This window comes from Ursus maritimus, unplaced genomic scaffold, assembly GCF_017311325.1.
Source record: "Ursus maritimus isolate PB19 unplaced genomic scaffold, ASM1731132v1 scaffold_29, whole genome shotgun sequence".
Classification (NCBI taxonomy): domain Eukaryota; kingdom Metazoa; phylum Chordata; class Mammalia; order Carnivora; family Ursidae; genus Ursus; species Ursus maritimus.
The window spans coordinates 10,343,896-10,362,187 of record NW_024425452.1 but is presented as its reverse complement, the minus strand read 5'-3'; the positions used below and the strand labels follow the sequence as shown (position 1 = coordinate 10,362,187).

Genomic DNA, 18,292 nt, shown 5'->3' with positions numbered 1-18,292 from the left:
CTCCCACTTGCCTTGCTTGTGTTCCCTCCCTCGCTGGCTATCTCTCTGTCAAATAAATAAATAAACTCTTAAAAAAAAAAAAAAAAAAGAACGTGGCAAAACTGATTTGTCAGTTGAGTTTGACTTCAATTCCTGTATTTTTCACCCCATGCCATGTTTAATCCTGCATTATTTTTATTGCAACATGTAACAGATGAGAAAACTAATACCCCCCCCGCAAAAAAAAAAAAAAAAAAAAAAAAAAAAAAAAGTAAAAGCATCGGTACCCATCAAGCCTGAAGCTTGCTTTTTTCTTTTTTCACAGGATTCTTTGGCTGAATAATATCAAACTCATATTATTAAAATGTCTAAAGGCAAGTTTTCCTCATTCGGCTTTAGGTTTGCTCCCAGAGGTAACTGTCACCCATCTTCGAGCAGCTGCCTCTGCCGGGGACACAGTGTTGGCTCTGGAGGATGCCGTGGACTGGCGCCCCGGGGATGAAGTTGTCATTATTGGCGGAATAGGTGTCGAAGGTGCCAGACCCACAGAGGAGCTTGTCATTGTGGAAGCTGTGCACAATACTGACCTCCATCTGAGGTCACCCTTGAGGTACTGAATGTCAGCTTAGCTCCGTTTAGACAGAAGCAGATGAGGTCTTAACTGTGTTGGCATCTGGACACTTGTTCGTCTTTCAGTGATGTCTTTTGACATTAAATAATGCTAGATGTGTTGATAAGAAAACTACAAAGCATGAACCGTTTGAAAGATTTAGACTTCTTGAAGGAGTTTTTCCTGTGAGACTCTAAAACTTCCGTCTTATGGGGGCGCCTGGGTAGCGCAGTCGTTAAGCGTCTGCCTTCGGCTCAGGGTGTGATTCTGGAGATCCGGGATCGAGTCCCACATCGGGCTCCTCGGCTAGGCTAGGAGCCTGCTTCTTCCTCTCCCACTCCACCTGCTTGTGTTCCCTCTCTCGCTGGCTGTCTCTCTGTCACATAAATAAATACAAAATCTTTATAAAAAAACAAAAACAAAAACTTCCGTCTTATGGTGCAATGCACCTAATTCTCACACACTTGTGTCCATAGTCCAACGCTTCTGTACCTAAGTTCGTACAGAAATAGACTCCCGAAGGAGAACTATGCTAATCCAGTAGCTTACTATTTTAATAAGATTTGGAGTAATATCTTCACATGTGTCATTTTTTTTCTTCAGATATTCTCACAACTTCACAGAGAACTGGGTGGCTGGAGAACGCCATGTTTTAAAGGTCATGGTAGTGCTGCTCAGCAGGAGTGTCACCGTACAAGGAAACCTCACTACCGAGAGGAGGGAGCACCTTACTTCATGCCAGGAGGCCAGTGCTTCAGAAGGTAGAGAAGTATTTTGCTGGAAAGTCAATGAGTGAAAAAGAGTGTTCTTCCTGTCAAACAGTGTGGAGTAATGTCGACTTCTTTCAAAATGGAATAAACCCTTAACCTTTGCAAGTCCATAGTATTCTTTAGTTTTCAGAATGCTCTTGATAAATTGTCATTTTGTCTCCTGCCTTCTACGACTTCGACCTTGTAAATGAGGTAAACAAGTTTCCACTTGTGAAATCATTTCTCTGGAGAAAAAAATCCTGTTAAATAATTAAATCCAGAGAGTCAGATTAAATTTCCGAGGAAATTTATAAGGAAGTCTTAACTCTGATTCCAGGCCCCTTCTAAAATTCTCAGGAAAACTGTTTAATGCCAGAGTCACAGACCCAGGGAACCCATTCTTACTGATTAGACTGATAGGGTTCTTGTGCCTCCCCAGCCCCCCCACCTCACCCCTGCTTTAAGGGTTTGTTTTCTGAGTGAACTACCACATACTTTAAGTAAGTGGTTGAAAAAGTCAATTTATCTTCTAGAAGAATAACAGGCACTGAATCACACTGATGTGCCTATTAAACATCTATTTCAGGGATGGTTAGTTTAGTAGGTTATGTTTTGGTTTCCCAGGCTGTAGATTATGAGGCTTTCACATGTTGTGAAGATATCATTTGTCAACTTTGGTTTAGGATGGTGTGGGTGTCAAGGATGACTCCCAGGCATGAGCTCTGGATGGATGATGAGGCTATTTAGTGAGATGGGAAGAAGAACAGCTTTTGGAGCGGGAGGCTACAGATCATGACTTTAATTTTGTACATGTCGAGATAGATGCCAGGCCAGGACCTGAGTAGAGGTCCGTGGGAGTGTCTGGAGCTTGGAAGAAATGTCATGGCTGGAGTTAAAGATGTGAGTCATGTCTACACATAGATGCATGTGGGTGTCATGTTGGGATGTGGTTGGGTGAGAGGGACTTGATTCTACCCTCACCACCCAGTCACTTAGCTCACGAACGTGTTGTTCTGAAAAAGTTTGGATACCGTGGGTTAGAATCTAATGATTGCCAAATTTAACAATCTTGCTGAAGTGGGAGCTGCATTCTATTCAAACTATCTCAGTAGTTCTCATACAGGTATTCTCAGATCATATTGTCTAAAATGCTGCATTTGATTATGCTGCTGAGAGACCATGCTTCTAAGTCTGGACCATTATCAATCTGTTGGCTCCCAATGGAAAAATCCCTGATTTCATCACAACTCTTAAATGCTATTGCAAAATTCTTAAAAGAAAACAAATCCATAGGCATTCCTTAAAAAAAAATAACATATCACTTGCACTTTCTTTGTGTGGGGCTGAAGTGTGGAAATGAGGTAGCCAAATAAATAATATGAGGCCTGGCCACTCAAAATGTTATGGATCATCAGCAGAAAGAATCAAAATTGTGATAAAGTGTGCAAATAACGAAACACCTCTCCATCTACCTCTTATATATTTATTCCTGAGTGTTAGCAAATTTACTGTGGATTATTCACTGTGGAATGATACATCATTTTGTATTTGTGGCACTTTGGTTTATTAACATGGATAATAACTAATTCAGAAGATGATTTCTTATCCATTCTGAGGTTAGTTCATACCACCAAGTGCCACATGTCCACAGAAAGCGTCCTGGATCCTGAGGTCACGATGCTTTGTTGTTGCAATGGTAGCTGAGTGTATCAAAGTCATGCAGGTTGTGTCCTCACTAGGGAACTGGCTGGAAAGGAAGGGTTGGGGGTGGAGGTGGGGAGGATGCTGCTCAGCTGCTTCTCTGGAGCCCTTTGCCATTTCTGCAGTGGCCTTATTGCCAAGTCCCCAAACTACGAAGCAGCAAAATATAGGGGAAACCCCATTGGACAGCTTAAGACTAAAAAGAGCTGTGATTACATTCAGCGCTCACATTTCTTCCCTACAATTATCAACCACGAGAAGGTCATTTTACTGCACACTCCCTCCAGGGGATCTTTTGGATTGAAATAAGCATCTATTTAGGTTGGTTTTGTGGGTTATAGTCAGCCTCTTTGTGACAGTAATTAAGGTGATTGATATGGGGGCTTCTGGAAATAATAGAGTGAAGGCAACATCATGTCCTAGTTATCGGATGTTTTAATTAATAATCCAAAGAGGAGAATCAAAGTAAAAGGGAAATAAGATTATTAAATGAAACAAACAATAATGGTTTGTCCCTTGCCCTGACAGTATCCTTCACACTGGATGATTTGTCTAGAAGCACATTGCTCATGCTTCAGGTCCTCCCGACTTCATTCTGTGTTTCAGGGAATTTGCAGGACTGTTTATATTCCAAGAGTGAGAAGATGCTGGGATCCAGGGATCTGGGGGCCAGAGTCATTGTTCAGTCTTTCCCAGAGGAGCCCAGCCGGGTGCAGTTGAAGGGAGTGCAGTTTCGGGTGTTGGGGCAAGCCTTCCGTAAGCATCTGAGCTCACTGACTCTGGTGGGAGCTATGAGAGGTAAGCAGGTCCAGGCCTATGACTTCTCATTTTCCTCTCTTCTTCCATGTTCAAGGCTGTACATGCAGGGGTCATGATAGGTGACAGATGGGGACACGGGGGGTTGAAAGGTGGATAATTTATACTCTAGATCTGGGGTTCTCCAATTTCAGTATGCCTAACAAAAACTATTTGGGAGGCTCACTAAAATTTAGGGTTATAGACTCTGCCCTGACAAATTCTGTTCTAAGGTAGGCCTAGCAATCTGAATTTTTTAAAACAAGCCTTGTGATTCCGGAACAAGGAGTCTAAGGTGTACACGCTGAGAAACATCACTATAGTTCAATAGACATGGAGTGAACCACACGAATCTGTATTTTGAATCCCGCTTCTGTCATTTACTAGCTTTGTGACTACAGGCAAGTGGATATTGAATAGTACAAATAATCAGTGCTGTGAGAGCCCAGACACAGCAGAAAGCATTTCCATATGAAGGTGTCCTAACTCAGAGGAATCTTCTGCCTGGGAAAATGGGGGAGAATGGGCTGAGAACCAGGTACTTTTCCTGGGCACATCGAGCAGGCAGAGTGTGCCTATCTTGGCCAGAGCTGAAGATACAGGAAGGGAGCAGGAAACATCAAATGCGGGTGAGAACAACTAGGTGAAAAACAAGAACAGAACCAGAAAAGAAGAATATAACCGGATGTAGATAAAGGTTCTGAAACCAAAGTTGGAGAGACATAAGATCATCCAGGGCAAAAATCCAATACCGGGTTTGGACATGCAGAGAGCCAGAGATGCTAAGTATTGAGGATAGCAGCTCCCTTTCTGAATCACCCTCCCCACCCCCAGCTCCTCCAACACTCACACATTCAAGCTTTGCCTTCATGGAAAGGGGTGGTGCTCTGGGGGTGGTGTCTTATAGAGTATCAGGGCATACTTGGTGGTTCAGGCAGGTCTAGAGAGGTGCTAGGATTTCAGCAGGTAATAACAAAGTAATCCTTGAGGTCCTTGAGAGCAGAATTGTAGTAACTGCAGCATTTTTTTTTCTCACCTCAAATCATCTGCATACCAAGAATGTCTATTTATCCTAATTTTCCAGATCTTCTCCACATTATTTATTTTTGACATTCATTTAGGGAGATAGTTCCTATTATGGCCCCTTCCCTAGCACACTGGGATGATCACTATCCTTGTGCCCTACTCTCTTGTTCTTTGGTCTCCTGGTGCTTATAGTGCTGCAGAAAGTTTGATGTGGGACGAGCTCCAGTAGCAGTCAGGGTAGCAGTCACCTATGAGTTATATCAATTAAATGTAATCAAAATCCTTCCTTGCTCAAAAGTCTGCCTCTGCCAACCTGCTTCAGAAGAACTATACTTTTATCTATTTTTTAAATTTGGTTTTAGTTGGAAAGGATTCAGTGCTTTAAAAAGTTTGTAAAGCACTGAATTAATGCATTATCCTCTATAGGTCTCTGTTAAAATGCAATTGTCTTTCCTGGGAAGGGTTAGAAACTTCTGGCATGCTTGCCGTAGAATCTCTTATTGTTTCATGCCCTGAAGGCCCTTGTACCCTGTGTGGCCAATTGCCCCTAGACACTGGAGTTAGAAAGTATTGGATACTTCTATAGGTAAATCCCTGAATTCCACCCATAATAGCTTCAAGAACACATTAGTAATTATTGATTATTCAGATGCAAAGGCCTATACTGAATGTATGATATGGTAGAGATCTGGAGTCAGGAACAGTCTGTAGCAGGCAGTGTTTCCTACAGGGGTAGGTATGGATGGGTTAGCTTATTGGTGAGTAACGTGAGGGTATCTGGTAGTAGAGGAGCTGAGATCGAGGGGAATCCAGAGGCTCAGTGTCTATAATGACATTATAGTTGAGAATTTTCTGGATAGTTCCAATTTAAAAGTCAAATTACTCCATAAACTGAAGTAATTTTTTCAGTACTTCAAACATTTGATTTTCATACAATATCTCTCACTACCTGGAAATAATATAAAACTCCTTAATCAGGATTTATCATTTAATTATCCATTATTATTTTAACGTAAGTTTCCTATGCCAGAATGAAGATACACAAGTGCCGAATTTACTTAGTTTTGTTTGCCCAATTCCTGAAGTATATAGTTGATACTCAGTAAATACTTACTGACTGATCCAGTCAGCTTACATTTTGGAATAAGAATCTCTGGCTGTCTTGGGAGAAGACTATAATTACCTGGCAAGGTAAAAAAATTATGTCACAGCCTGAAGAAATAATGACTGTATCTCCACATGAAAGATGTGATTTTCAAAGATTAGGTTTGGTCCTTCAAGAGTACTTCACATTATCCTTGGCTTCTGTATATCCACTGTCTGCCATATTGTGATGAGGGTAGCAAAGATGGTGGCTAATTGGAAATCCTGACAGCCATGAGTTCTTCGGTGGTTTGGCCAGACTGTTGCTCAGATGGTTTTCTTTCTAGCACCTGACTCTTGGAGTCCACCTTGGTTATCTCTGGTATCTTTGGGGTGCATTGGCCTGAGTTGCCCATTTTCTTGATTTGATTTCTCTTTCCAACTCCTCATTTCCTGAGATTCATTATTGTGTGTGTGTGGTAGGGGGATGTTCTCAGTTATATTACAGTTTGCTTTGGAAATGATCAACAGAATCTAAGGAGACTTCAAGATTCACTTCACATGTTTGCTTTCCTCTTTCCTCTTCAGATTCCTATGTACAGAGTTGCACACTGTGGGGCTCCTTTAGTCGCGGCCTCAGCATGTCAAGGACCATGGGCCTGAAGGTGGACAGTAACATATTCTACAAAATTTCAGGCCATGCACTGCTGGTGGGTAAGTGATGAACTTGTTTAATTTTGGCATTCTTGATTAGGACAAATAGTTTTTCAAGAGGAATTTTCCCAAAATTTGAATTCCCAATCTATAAAAACTTTACTCTCTGATCATTGGAAATAGGCCATAGTTTAAAATTCTGAATTTAAATTTACCCATCACCAATTAGCTTCCTCATCTGTATCATGAGGAAACTGATCTTTTAAAGGTGACATTTTAATTCAGGTTAATAATTATGAAATGGGCGGTTTTTAAATTTACTCTCAGCAATTTTCACAGTAATTTAAAGTCACATAAATCTCTGTACAGGCTCATGACTCAACACCTTGACGTTGGACAGGAAGTTAAAAATCCTGAATTCCGTTCTTAGCTTCTCCTGCGGCTTGCTAAAGAAGCTCGTATTTCAGAATAATCTGCTTGGTCACCTGTATCCACTTTTTTCTCCTAAATTTCACTCCCCTTTGCAGAACCCAAAATTATCCCTAAAAAACTTAAATTGCATCATATCACTCCCATCCTTAAAACTCTGAGAATTTCTTATTGCTGTTAGAATACAATCCTAAATCCTTAACCTGGTTTAGAAGACTCCCTCAGTGATTTTTGTCTCTATTAACGTTTGTGAGCTTTTCTTGCTCTTTTTCTATTCCTCTGTACTCTAGCTACACTGAACTGTTTTATTTTAATTCTTTCAAAAGGCCACATTTTTTTTCCCTCAAGGCCTTTGCACAAGCTCTTTGCCTCTGCTCATACTGCTGGGCTCTCCTGTAAAGTTCTCTCCCTCGCACTCCTAAGCCCCTCTGTTTAACTCTTTGAGCACCAATCATTATTTATTGATTTAAAATTACATATCATGTTTCTGATCATCTGATTAATGTCTGTTTGTACCACCAGATTTCATGTGAACATTGTTTCCTTAGCATTTAGCACATTAACTAGTCCTTTGTAAGTTTATTTGTTGAAAGAAGTGAATGAATTAATGAACAAAAGGTCTTTGAATACATTGCAATACAAAAACAAATGAGAGATTTTCAGTGAAAGTCAGACTATGTTTGTCAAATAGTGTTTTATATTTAAATTAATTCTGTGGTACCATCAGTGGAAACATGTAAGTGTTTCATTTAAGAATGATCTATTGAGAAAAAAGTTATAAAGGTCCTAATCCTGAGAGGGAAACTCTTTAATGAGAAAATATGGATCATATAAACTTGCTTTAAAACAAACTCCAGCTCTAAAAGACAAAGAATTAAGGACAATAGTGGTAATCAGGTGCAGGAAAATCTTTTTATTAGAAAAAGACAGCTACAGGGCAGTTAGACTAACAGTGAGATTGACTTTGTTTATTCTTACTTTTGTCTGTGTAAGGGACATGTGTGCTGAAACCCGGAGCAGAAATTCAGGAAGGTACCCTAACAATATTAATTTAGCAGAAAACAATTATATGGAATAGACATTAACTAGACAAGGAAGAAAACCTGCAGGAGGAATTTAGCCTTTAGTGCTTATTGTGAATTGGAGGCTCTTGACATCTATTATCCTGCAGATGATGAAATTATAATATTTGTTTATTAGTGCAGTATGGATAAAGTACTTAATTTCATGCAAAATGGGTTTGTAAATCCAGTTCATGAAATGACATGGGAAGCTCATTTACCTAAATACCTAGTACGGTTCTTTACTGTTGCCACAGATATGGCTAGTTGGTCTCTGTAGCGTGGCCCATGCTCTTTTATTCTCTTCTATTCCAGACCACTGCAGATAGTTGGTGGCCAATTTGAACAGCTAGGGAAGGGGTTGGAGCTGACCCATGCATATGTGGCATTTGACTATAGAGACACTTAGATTCTTCCTAAGAAGTAAAACAGTACGTCTACGTCTTTGTTCTTTGTTCTATTTAAAATGAACTTCTGATTCACTGAGACACTCTAGAACTAAAAAGCCCATATGATCTATATCTCTTTGGTCCATAAACTAAAAACACACAAACAAATTTAAAATAAGCCATACCTAAAAGAAGAAGTAGTGTTGCCGTATCTCTCATTTTCCTGGGTGGCATGAAATGAATGAAGTAACACGACTTTTTGTTCTCAGGTACAGACATGGACATAAAATACATTCCTTGGGAAGAGACTCCTGCAAAAAAAATTGGTAAATATGTAAATTGGTTTTAAATCGAGTTACACTCCACTTAAGTTGTCATGTATTTTACAGATAGATCTGATGGCAAAAATGTTAGATATCTTAAATTTGTGGAACATACGAAATGTTTTCTAAATATATATGTATTTATATATGCATGATGTAAACTGTAATGTATATTAGTAGAAGCAAGACTGTTGAGTTATGTAAATTTTAATTATGTTTGTGGCTCCCCTGGGTTTGATTTATCTTTTCTTAAATTAGACTGGTCAGAACAGGGAAATAGAATAAGAAACAATGTGATCATCAGTGTTTCTGGCACCGAGGGACTCTCCAGTCCTGAAATGTTGACACCATCTGGTATCTATATCCGCAATCCCACCAACGTTGTGGAGGTAAGACCTGTGGCTCCACTAGGGAGGTCGGAGCTGAGAGGCCATAAAATTCACTCCAAAAGTTATTTGGAGGGGCGGCAGCAGTACGATGGTATAAAACGTTTACTTGTGGCACACTGGTATTGAAAAACAACTTTATGATTTTATGTTAAACAAGTGCTTTAGAATACATCTAATCATTCTCTCAGAATTCCTGTGAACATTCTTTGAAGCAATATCTATCTATCAGTAGCAAAACGAAGTAGATATTGATTATTTTCTGGTCCTTTACATTAACACAAACTATCTCTTCCAGAGCTGTCTGCTGGGGTTGCTGATTTTCGTCTCAATTCCAGTAATAATTACTTATTGAGTCTTCATTATCTTACCCTATAAATGTGGTCATATTGTTGCCCTTTAACAGTATGCAGAACTAGGGGTCAGGGTGCCTGGGTGGCTCAGTTGGTTAAGTGTCCGCCTTTGGCTCAGGTCATGGTGTCAGGGTCCTGGGATCAAGCCCCACGTCCTCCGGCTCCCTGCTCAGCAGGGAACCTGCTTCTCCCTCTCTCCCTCCCCCTGCTCATTCTTGTGTGCGTGCTCTCTCTCTGAAATAAATTTTTAAAAATCTTAAAAAATAAAAAGAACTAGCGGTCAGCAAAGTCATGAGGTATGTGAGCTCATGTCAGATTCCAAGACAAAGCACACTCTGATGGCCGTTTGTATCCCGTTGTTTAGTAGAACTTGACATTACTTTTCCTTGGTAAATTATTCTCCAAACACTTTAAGAAATTAATTTTTTAGAGTACAGTTTAACCATAGATCTGTGATTAAGAGTTACATCAGAGTAGTGGGAAGGCCATTTAGTTTCCCCTTTTAATGAGTCTACCCTGTGGCTCATCTCCCAAAGGGTTAAGGACCTCAGTCTTCACTAGTCTGAACACCTCTTGTATCGTGGCAATTATGCCAGATTTCTGAGGAACCGAGAGAATGAACTTCTCTCTCTCTCTGATCATCTGTTTTTAATTACCTTCAGCTGAGTAACCCCTAATAAAAGTCATGGTTATCTCCTCAACCTTGCTCCAGACTCTTAATTATGCTTATTCCAAGCACAGCACTTACACACCATTTTAGGTGCCTAATAGGGGCAGCTAATATGCCAGTGAGGAAAGGAAGCAGAACTGCTTTAGATGGAAGGAAACCAAACTCTAGACCCAGAACAACAAGAGCAGCATTTAACATGCCGGTGACTATGGGGCTGGTTGTGTAGTTATGCCTGCAGCTTTGGGGCCTAAAGAACTCTGTGCTTGTATGCTTTCTCAGACAGCTCACCTCAACTCCACTGAACTACCCAGAGGAGAGTAGGTCCTCAGCATTGTCCAGTTCATCTTCCTCCATGAGGCTGGAATGTATCTAAGTCCTGCATTGAAGGCCAGGGGTAATGTCCGTCTGACTTTGCTTCTCTGGGTAGCACACTGTAGTGTGGCCACAGGTCCTGGCCTCTTGTCTACTGGCATCATTGAGTTGACTAGCGGTGCAGAGGACCAGAGGGCCATCTAAAAAGCTGATTGGTCACCTGAGCTTTTGCAGACTGACCTGTGAGCAGTTCCAAGTCAGCAACAGAAAAGCTAAGTATAACGCAAGCTGTTTGTTTCTCATTAGAAGCTTTCTATTTTTTTTTTAAAGATTTTATTTATTTATTCGACAGAGATAGAGACAGCCAGTGAGAGAGGGAACACAAGCAGGGGGAGTGGGAGAGGAAGAAGCAGGCTCATAGCAGAGGAGCCTGATGTGGGGCTCGATCCCACAACGCCGGGATCACGCCCTGAGCCGAAGGCAGACGCTTAACCGCTGTGCCACCCAGGTGCCCCAGAAGCTTTCTATTTTGATTTCATTTACTTTTCTCCTCTTCTATCCACTATACAAAAGTGAAAAAAAATACAATGTATATGTTTTGAGAATGAAGCTTTCATTTTTGCTGGCAGTATAGATTCATTAAACATACTCATTAGGTGTATTCCTGACATTTTCATCTTTGATGAACTTAAAATTCTGTAGTTGTCTTTTCATTAGGTTTTTAGACCCTAGCACAGTATCCGAAACATAGTAGTTGCTCAGTAAAAAATAATTGAATAGAATGAATGAATGTAAGTATAATTCCGTAATCAAAGAATGGAGGGAGAAAAGTAAAGAATAGGTTCCAAGATCTCCCAATCATTTTGATGACTGAAAAATAAGATGTTTATCTGAGGCAGCATTTAAATCCCGTGGGACTTACCTTTCAGTGCTAAATATTGCACAATGCACTCCAGTTTTCTTAGCTGCACGTCACCGTTCTATACTCTCTTTTGTATCTGTTGTTTAGAATGTATCACTACTAAAGACATAGATAATAACTGATGTATGTGGCAAAACCTAAAAATTAGGAACTTCTCTTGACCCTGAGGGCCAGTGAAGGTCGTATCAGTCATTGAGCAAACAGTGGATGATACACAGAGTACTTTGAAAAATATATTCTAGAAATATGCCTGAGTTCCTAAGGGATGATAAGGAAGCTATGATAACAATGATGTGTGTGTGTGTGTGTGTGTGTGTGTGTGTGTGTGTGTGTGTGATATGTGGAACAGGAAGGGATGTGGTAGAAAAATTTTCCCTCTCCCTGGGTATTTTTGGTATTCAGGAGAGAGACATTCCTGAACTCTGAGAAACTGTTTCATGGGTGGTGGTGTCTGTGTCCTGCTGTGTGAGTGGTTCAAAGTCAGACTACCCCTAAATGGAAGGTAGTCAAGTCTTGGGTGTGCTCAGTTTTGTCGTCCTTTTCTCCTGCCTTGCTTTGAAGTTTTCTTGCAGTCTGGCAAAATACTTTTTAAAAGTCACTCTATTGGTGTGATTTATTGGGATTTTCATTTTTGTTTTCTTAAATTTTTGATTTTGAAATAACTTTAGACTTAGAAGTTGCAAAAACATAACCAAGAGTTCCTGTGGGCCCTTCCCTCAGCTTTCCCCAGTGATACCATCACCATAACCATAGCCCTATCCCTCAGTAATACCATAACCATCACCATCACCATATCAACCATTGCCATAGTAATATCGAAACCAAGACATTGACATTGGGACAAAACTATTAACTGAATGAAAGCCCTTATTTGGACTTGAAGAAGATGACTTAACTTAATCCTAGTGGCTGGGCAACCACTTCTGAGAGCCTAAACTCTCCCTCTCGTATACAGGAGTCTGACCATGAAATCTCTGGCTTGGAGGGCAGGCAGGGAAGAAACAGTTGATCCTTAAGTGTCTGTAGTGATTTATGGTGACATGTTATTCCCAATTGCCCTGGCCCAGAGCCTAGGAACAAATGCTCTGCCACAGCCCACGGAATTCACCTTGGCTTCTCGCCAGCCACCGCGATAGTTCACTCGTCTTCAACCCTGCACAGTAGAAGGGGATTTCAAGTGTGATATTCCTTGGTAGCTTGCATAAGCACCAGTGGTCTGTCTGTCTGCGTCCCGGGCCAGGCTGCCACTGAGTCATGCCCAGGACAGTTTCTCTAAGAAGCAAAACCTGAGCTTTGTGTCTTCTTGCTAGGGATAGGATACTCAAGCATGCTATTCCTGTTTGAGTGTCTGAGGAACTCGTGGTGTTCCTCTGAATACTCCCTAGGTAGGCCTTTGCCATGCTTTTCAAAAACAGATTGGTGGTGGTTCTTCTATGCCTCGCCTGTAGTGTTTAGAGCATTCCATTTCCGGGCTGTCTTCCCTTGACTCTCCAGCATCTGAGTCTGTGACTCTGTTTATGGAGATTTCTTGCTATCTAGCTAGGGGCTCCTCGGCTCCATCTTTTCAGTAGATGTAACCTAGGTCCACCTCAGGCTAGAAAGTCTTTGCTCTCAAACAGCAAGGGACTGTTCACTTCCAGAGCTCTAGAGTATCCCATGTTTATGTAGGCACTGGAAATTTCCCATGACCAGACTCCTGTTTAGGATGGTCCGTGGAAAAACCCTGGAGACAAGCCCTTTGGAAACATCCATTTAATTTGAGGGGAATTTGTTCTGGTTTGTGAATCAATTTTGTAAGGAATTCTGTGTTTAAAGGCCAATTTCAGTTCTCTAGCTCTCCCCACTCAATAGCTAATGTATATTTAAGAGCTGCCTGAAGGGTTAACTCACTTTTTTTCTAGTGATTATAGATGCACACCTCAAGGAGCTGGCTTACTTGGGCAGTTAATTTCTCTCTGGAATTTCTCTTGCTTGAATGTCCATAATACATTGACTTCCGCAAAGAATTGATTTCCACACAAAATTCCTTGCTTGCCTTAAACCCTTCCCCACAAGCCGCCGGCTGCCTGCATAAATATGTGGTTTTTCCTCATGAATCATTTGTAGCATACCCAATTGGAATGGAGAGTAAAAAGGGCTGGGAAGTAATGTGATCCGACTGTTCAAGTGCTGCTTTTATAAGAAAAGTGAGCCTTACCAGCTAACAAAAGACCAAAGTTACAATATCCTGCCCAACTATAAGTGCACTTGGAAAGCATTTATATTTATATATGTTCACCCAGATGTTCCATAAATGCTAATGACACTAGGGCAGGTGATTCCACAAATCTATTCATTTGCTCAAAATATATACTCTCTGAGCACCTGCTTGGCAAAGGTGATGAATACGGATGTAGTCCGTGGAATATCTTCTTGAAATATTTGAATCTTTTCCCCCCTGGTAGAGTCTTGGTAATGAATGAGCATTTCATCGGTAATGATATAGAGGTTACGTCCCAGTGAGATGTACCTTTCTCATTGTTTATATACTTGCAGAAAAGGTGGGTGTAAAGAAACCTCCATTCCCTATCTCTCAGTGCTTATATATTCCTGGCTTTTCCCGTGGCTCAAACGTGTGCTAGAGACACAGCTATTCCACGCAGGCTATGTGGAAGGTGGAGCTTCACGTGGACTTCCCTGAGGAAGGTTCCAGCTGTGCAATCATAACAAAATCAATAGCCATGTTACTTCCTTGTGTTTCTACGAGGGCTGAAGAGATATACTAGGCACTTGTGTTTGCCAACCCAGTGACAGTAATTCCTCCTAAAGCTGAAAATCATGAGCGCATTTCCTGTTTTCTGGTATGAGGGAAAAAATGAGATAACTGATTTGATGCTAGTAAGTGTTCTTTTGGGGGAATGCCTGATGTCAGTTCTAAATGTTTTAAAAGATATAAATACCCTCCTAGTAAAGACTGTCAAAGTATTCGTACTGGAATTAACCATGTTTTTATATTTAGGTGGTCTTTCTGTCCAAATTTGGAGACAGGCTACTGGAAAGCGGGTATGGGTTGTTTCAATAACGCATGGTGCCTGTCTAGATCCGGGGTTCTCAATCATGGTAGTATTAGTATTTTAGGTGCTAATTCTTTGCTGTGAGAAGCTATCCTGTGTACAGAAGCATTCCTGATCTCTACCCACTTAAGGTCACTAGCGTCCCTCCCCCTCAGTTATGACAACCGGGAATGTCTTCCAGAGCTTTCCAAATGCTCCCCGGGAAACAAAATCATCTCTGATTGACAGCTTCAGCTCTAGACTGTGCCAACTCAAGATGATTGGAGTCTTAGAGATGGCCCAGGTTTCCTGAAGTCACGTTACGTCTTGAATAGTAATTCAGCTTCATATTACATGATATCCAAAAGTCACTTGTGCCAAGTTCCGTGTGGTCAGTGAGACATGTGATTAGAATTTTAAATGGCTTCAGGAAATTGGAGAAATGCTTGGAATCCAGAATAATGAAGTACAGGAGTAAAAGAGCCGCTAGTCCACAAAGAAAGAAAACGTTCTGGAACGGAGTAAAAAATGAGGAATGGCAGGCTAATTACAAATACCCAGGATGAAAGAGCCTTCCGGAAGACAGCGAACAATAAACTAAAAGTTATGGAAACAGCACCTTGATTGTGTCAGCTTGTGCTGGCTCCCCGATCAGGTGCTTGCTGCTGCCTGCTGGCCAGGCTTCAGTCTCCGTGAGCTTTGGTCCTCACTGACGCTTCCCCAGAGGCTGGAGACCTCCAGGGACTAGGGCACAGGGGCATTGATTTCTCTTCTCACATGAGGCAGAAGTTGCATATTTCTGGTTTTAAAACAACCTGTTTCAGTTTTTCCTCCATGTTGACTTTGCTTGGTTCTGTGCCTGGGTGCGTGTGTGGGTGCGTGTGTGTGTGTGTGTGTATAAGTTCCTAGTGGAGCAGGTGGCAGAGAGGGCAAGTCTCTCTCTCTTTTCATTTTAAGATTTTATTTATTTATATGACAGAGAAAGAGAGGGAGAGAGCACAAGCAGGGGGAGCAGCAGGCAGAGGGAGAGGGAGAAGCAGACTGCCTGCTGAGCAGGGAGCTGATGTGGGATTCCATCCCAGAACCCTGGGATCACGACCTGAGCCAAAGGCAGACACATAACCAACTGAGCCACCCAGGTGTCCCTCTTTTTTTTTTTTTTTCTTAGGTTTTATTTATTTATTTGAGAGAGAGAGAGAGCACAAGCAGGGGGAGAGGCAGGCAGAGGGAGAGGGAGAAGCAGACTCCCTTCTGAGCAGAAAGCCAATGTGGGACTCCATCCCAGGACCCTGGGATCATGACCTGAGCTGAAGGTAGACGCTTAACTGACTGAGCCACCGAGGTGCCCCAGGACAAGTCTCTTTAAAGTTCCCTTCTGTGGGGAGCAGTGCTGTCCAATGACAGCCAGTGGTCTACTCAGGTTCAGAGAGCTACCTTTGATAGTACCTAAAATCCCTTCACTGAGTAATTCAAGTCAAGAAAGTATTAGTCTAGAATGACTGAAGCTATGGGCTGAAATGCTTTTACTCAACCTAAGGACAGAGAATAGCTACAAGCAAAAAAGTGTGCTCGATGACCGGACAGTACAGTGTTAGCATCTCAGTCACCTCCGGAGCAGTAGTTCTCAAAATGGGGTCAAAGATCACCCATATTGGAGCCACTGGTGGTGCTCAAGAGTGCCGAATACTGTCCTCCAACCCTTCACCGTCACCTTCAGCACCTGCTAAGTCAGAATATCTAGTGGCGGGGGCCTCGAAATCTGTACTTTATAGACCCCAGGTTGGGGTTTCCAGACAAAATACAGCATATGTGGCTAAATTTAGATTTCTGAAATGTAACTAATAAATTTTTAGTATAAATCTATCCTATATAATATTTCAGATATACTGAAAAAAATAGCTGTTTCTTTCAAATCTGAAATTCAAATCTGACTTGCCTTCTGTGTTTTGGTTTGCTAAATCTTACAGCACTGTCCTGCATGCACACTGAAGTTTAAGAAACTGTTCTAGCAAGACACTCACAGCACAGTCCCACCAAGCCCTGTATAGAGGCAGCTGTGGCACTGAAATATTGTTTTATGGAAAGACATTTAATTAATGCCCTGTTGGGTTGCATAGCATCACAGTCCCTTCTGCTTTCAATTCTCTCTTCTGTGACTTGCTGCTAATGTTTGGGATGAATTGTCCTAGTCCCATAGCATGTGCTCCCATGAGATGAGTTTCTCACAGAGGGGACATTGCAGTTTTCTTACGGACACACCAGCCAGGCCATGTCAACCCCCCAAATGATCAGGGATGAACAATGTGGAAGCCTCTGGAGCTCCCTTTGTCCCTGGTGCACAAAAGCTTAGGCTTGAGGCTGGCAGAGCAGCCTGTTTTTTGACTTCTACTCTCTAGGTAGACATGGGCATCTTGGCCTCAGACCAGCCTCTGAGGCTGAGAGAGAAAAGATGCACATAATTGCCCAGGAAGTAGTCCAGCAGCTTGGTCTCTTGGCCCTTCCTTCTTCCTCCTGGAACACAAAACAGTCAACATACCATTTACCTTACTGCCTGGAGTTAGAGGTTGCAAATTCAAATACCCATGGGCACTAGGCTGGTATCATAAATAAGTGAAACAGGAAGGGTGGGGACTATGCCAGAATAACCGTAATCCAAGAAGGCACTTCTTAGCTCCAGATGGTCCATGGCTACCCCATAGGAATTTGGGCTTAGTATTGTTAAAAAACTGAGAGTCTAAATTTTTATATCAAGTGTCCTAATTTTAAAAAGAAACAAAGTAACAATTTTTGTGAACATTGGGTAGGCCAAGCAAAGTACCTCTGTATACAATAATAGACTCTTTAGGGAATTATTTTCTACTCTGTCTTAGAGTATATTACACAGTGATGATTCTATTGTAGATATTTTTTTGAGTTTATAAAGCTAATCCATTGTGTTCAGTTTGATCAGAATTATACTCATGTGGTCCAGTGGAGAATTTAGATTTTATATCAGCATATAAAAGACATCAAATTATTTAGATAGGAAATCCTATAAAGAAATCTTAAGGTGATTAGAATGATCTAATCAGGATAAGAGTACATTGAGGAGATTCAAATTGTATTTGAGCTCAGGCACCGTGGCTCAGAACCATGCTATAGCTCGTGCAATCATTGGTCTTCAGCCCATAGGCAAATCATTGATTCGTTTGAAGGATTGGAGAGGACACTTTGTGTAGAGTTGGGGGCCTTTGCCCCCAATGCTGTTGCATACACCAAGGAGGAAGGCTCAGACTGATAATGAAGGAAGCTTCTCACTATGGAAGCTTACGAGAATTGCTCTAACATGAGAAGCTTCTCACTATGGAAGCTTACAAGAATGCTCTAACATGAGATATTACACATTAAAATGGACAAATTACAGCCTAGCTGAGCTGCACTGAGGAAGAAATATGGGAGTATATCTGATTCCTGGGGTGTGGGGGGAAGGATTAGGGTGTGTGAAGAGTAAATGAGTCCATGAAAGTATCAATATACTTTGACAGGAATTAAATAAAAAGAGCAGAATGAGCACAATAGAAGAGTCTTTCTTTCCGGCAACCTTCTTGAATTTCGAATAACTGTTATTTAACTATCCTTAATTTCTGTAGGGAAACAGGGTGTATGTTGCTGGTTTGGGCTACTTTTTTCATCTTGTGACCAGCCAAACATCACAAGCTCCACTTCTTTCCTTCACCAAGAATATTGCTCATTCTTGTACAAGGTAACCTTGGGGAAATTCATCTACATTTTGGGTGTAAAGCTTATGATTGAACTTTTTTTTTTTTTTTTTTTTTTTT

General features: G+C 41.3%; 1 protein-coding gene across 1 annotated transcript in view; it reads left to right on the top strand.

Annotated features, from left to right (window-relative positions):
* The window catches only part of PKHD1 (PKHD1 ciliary IPT domain containing fibrocystin/polyductin), a 431,701-nt gene that overhangs the window by 167,770 nt on the left and 245,639 nt on the right, over positions 1 to 18,292 (top strand). The window contains 7 exon segments of the mRNA XM_040643571.1: positions 379 to 589; positions 1,193 to 1,350; positions 3,646 to 3,837; positions 6,532 to 6,657; positions 8,746 to 8,802; positions 9,058 to 9,188; positions 18,104 to 18,216. Coding sequence (XP_040499505.1) covers positions 379 to 589; positions 1,193 to 1,350; positions 3,646 to 3,837; positions 6,532 to 6,657; positions 8,746 to 8,802; positions 9,058 to 9,188; positions 18,104 to 18,216 — 988 coding nt within the window.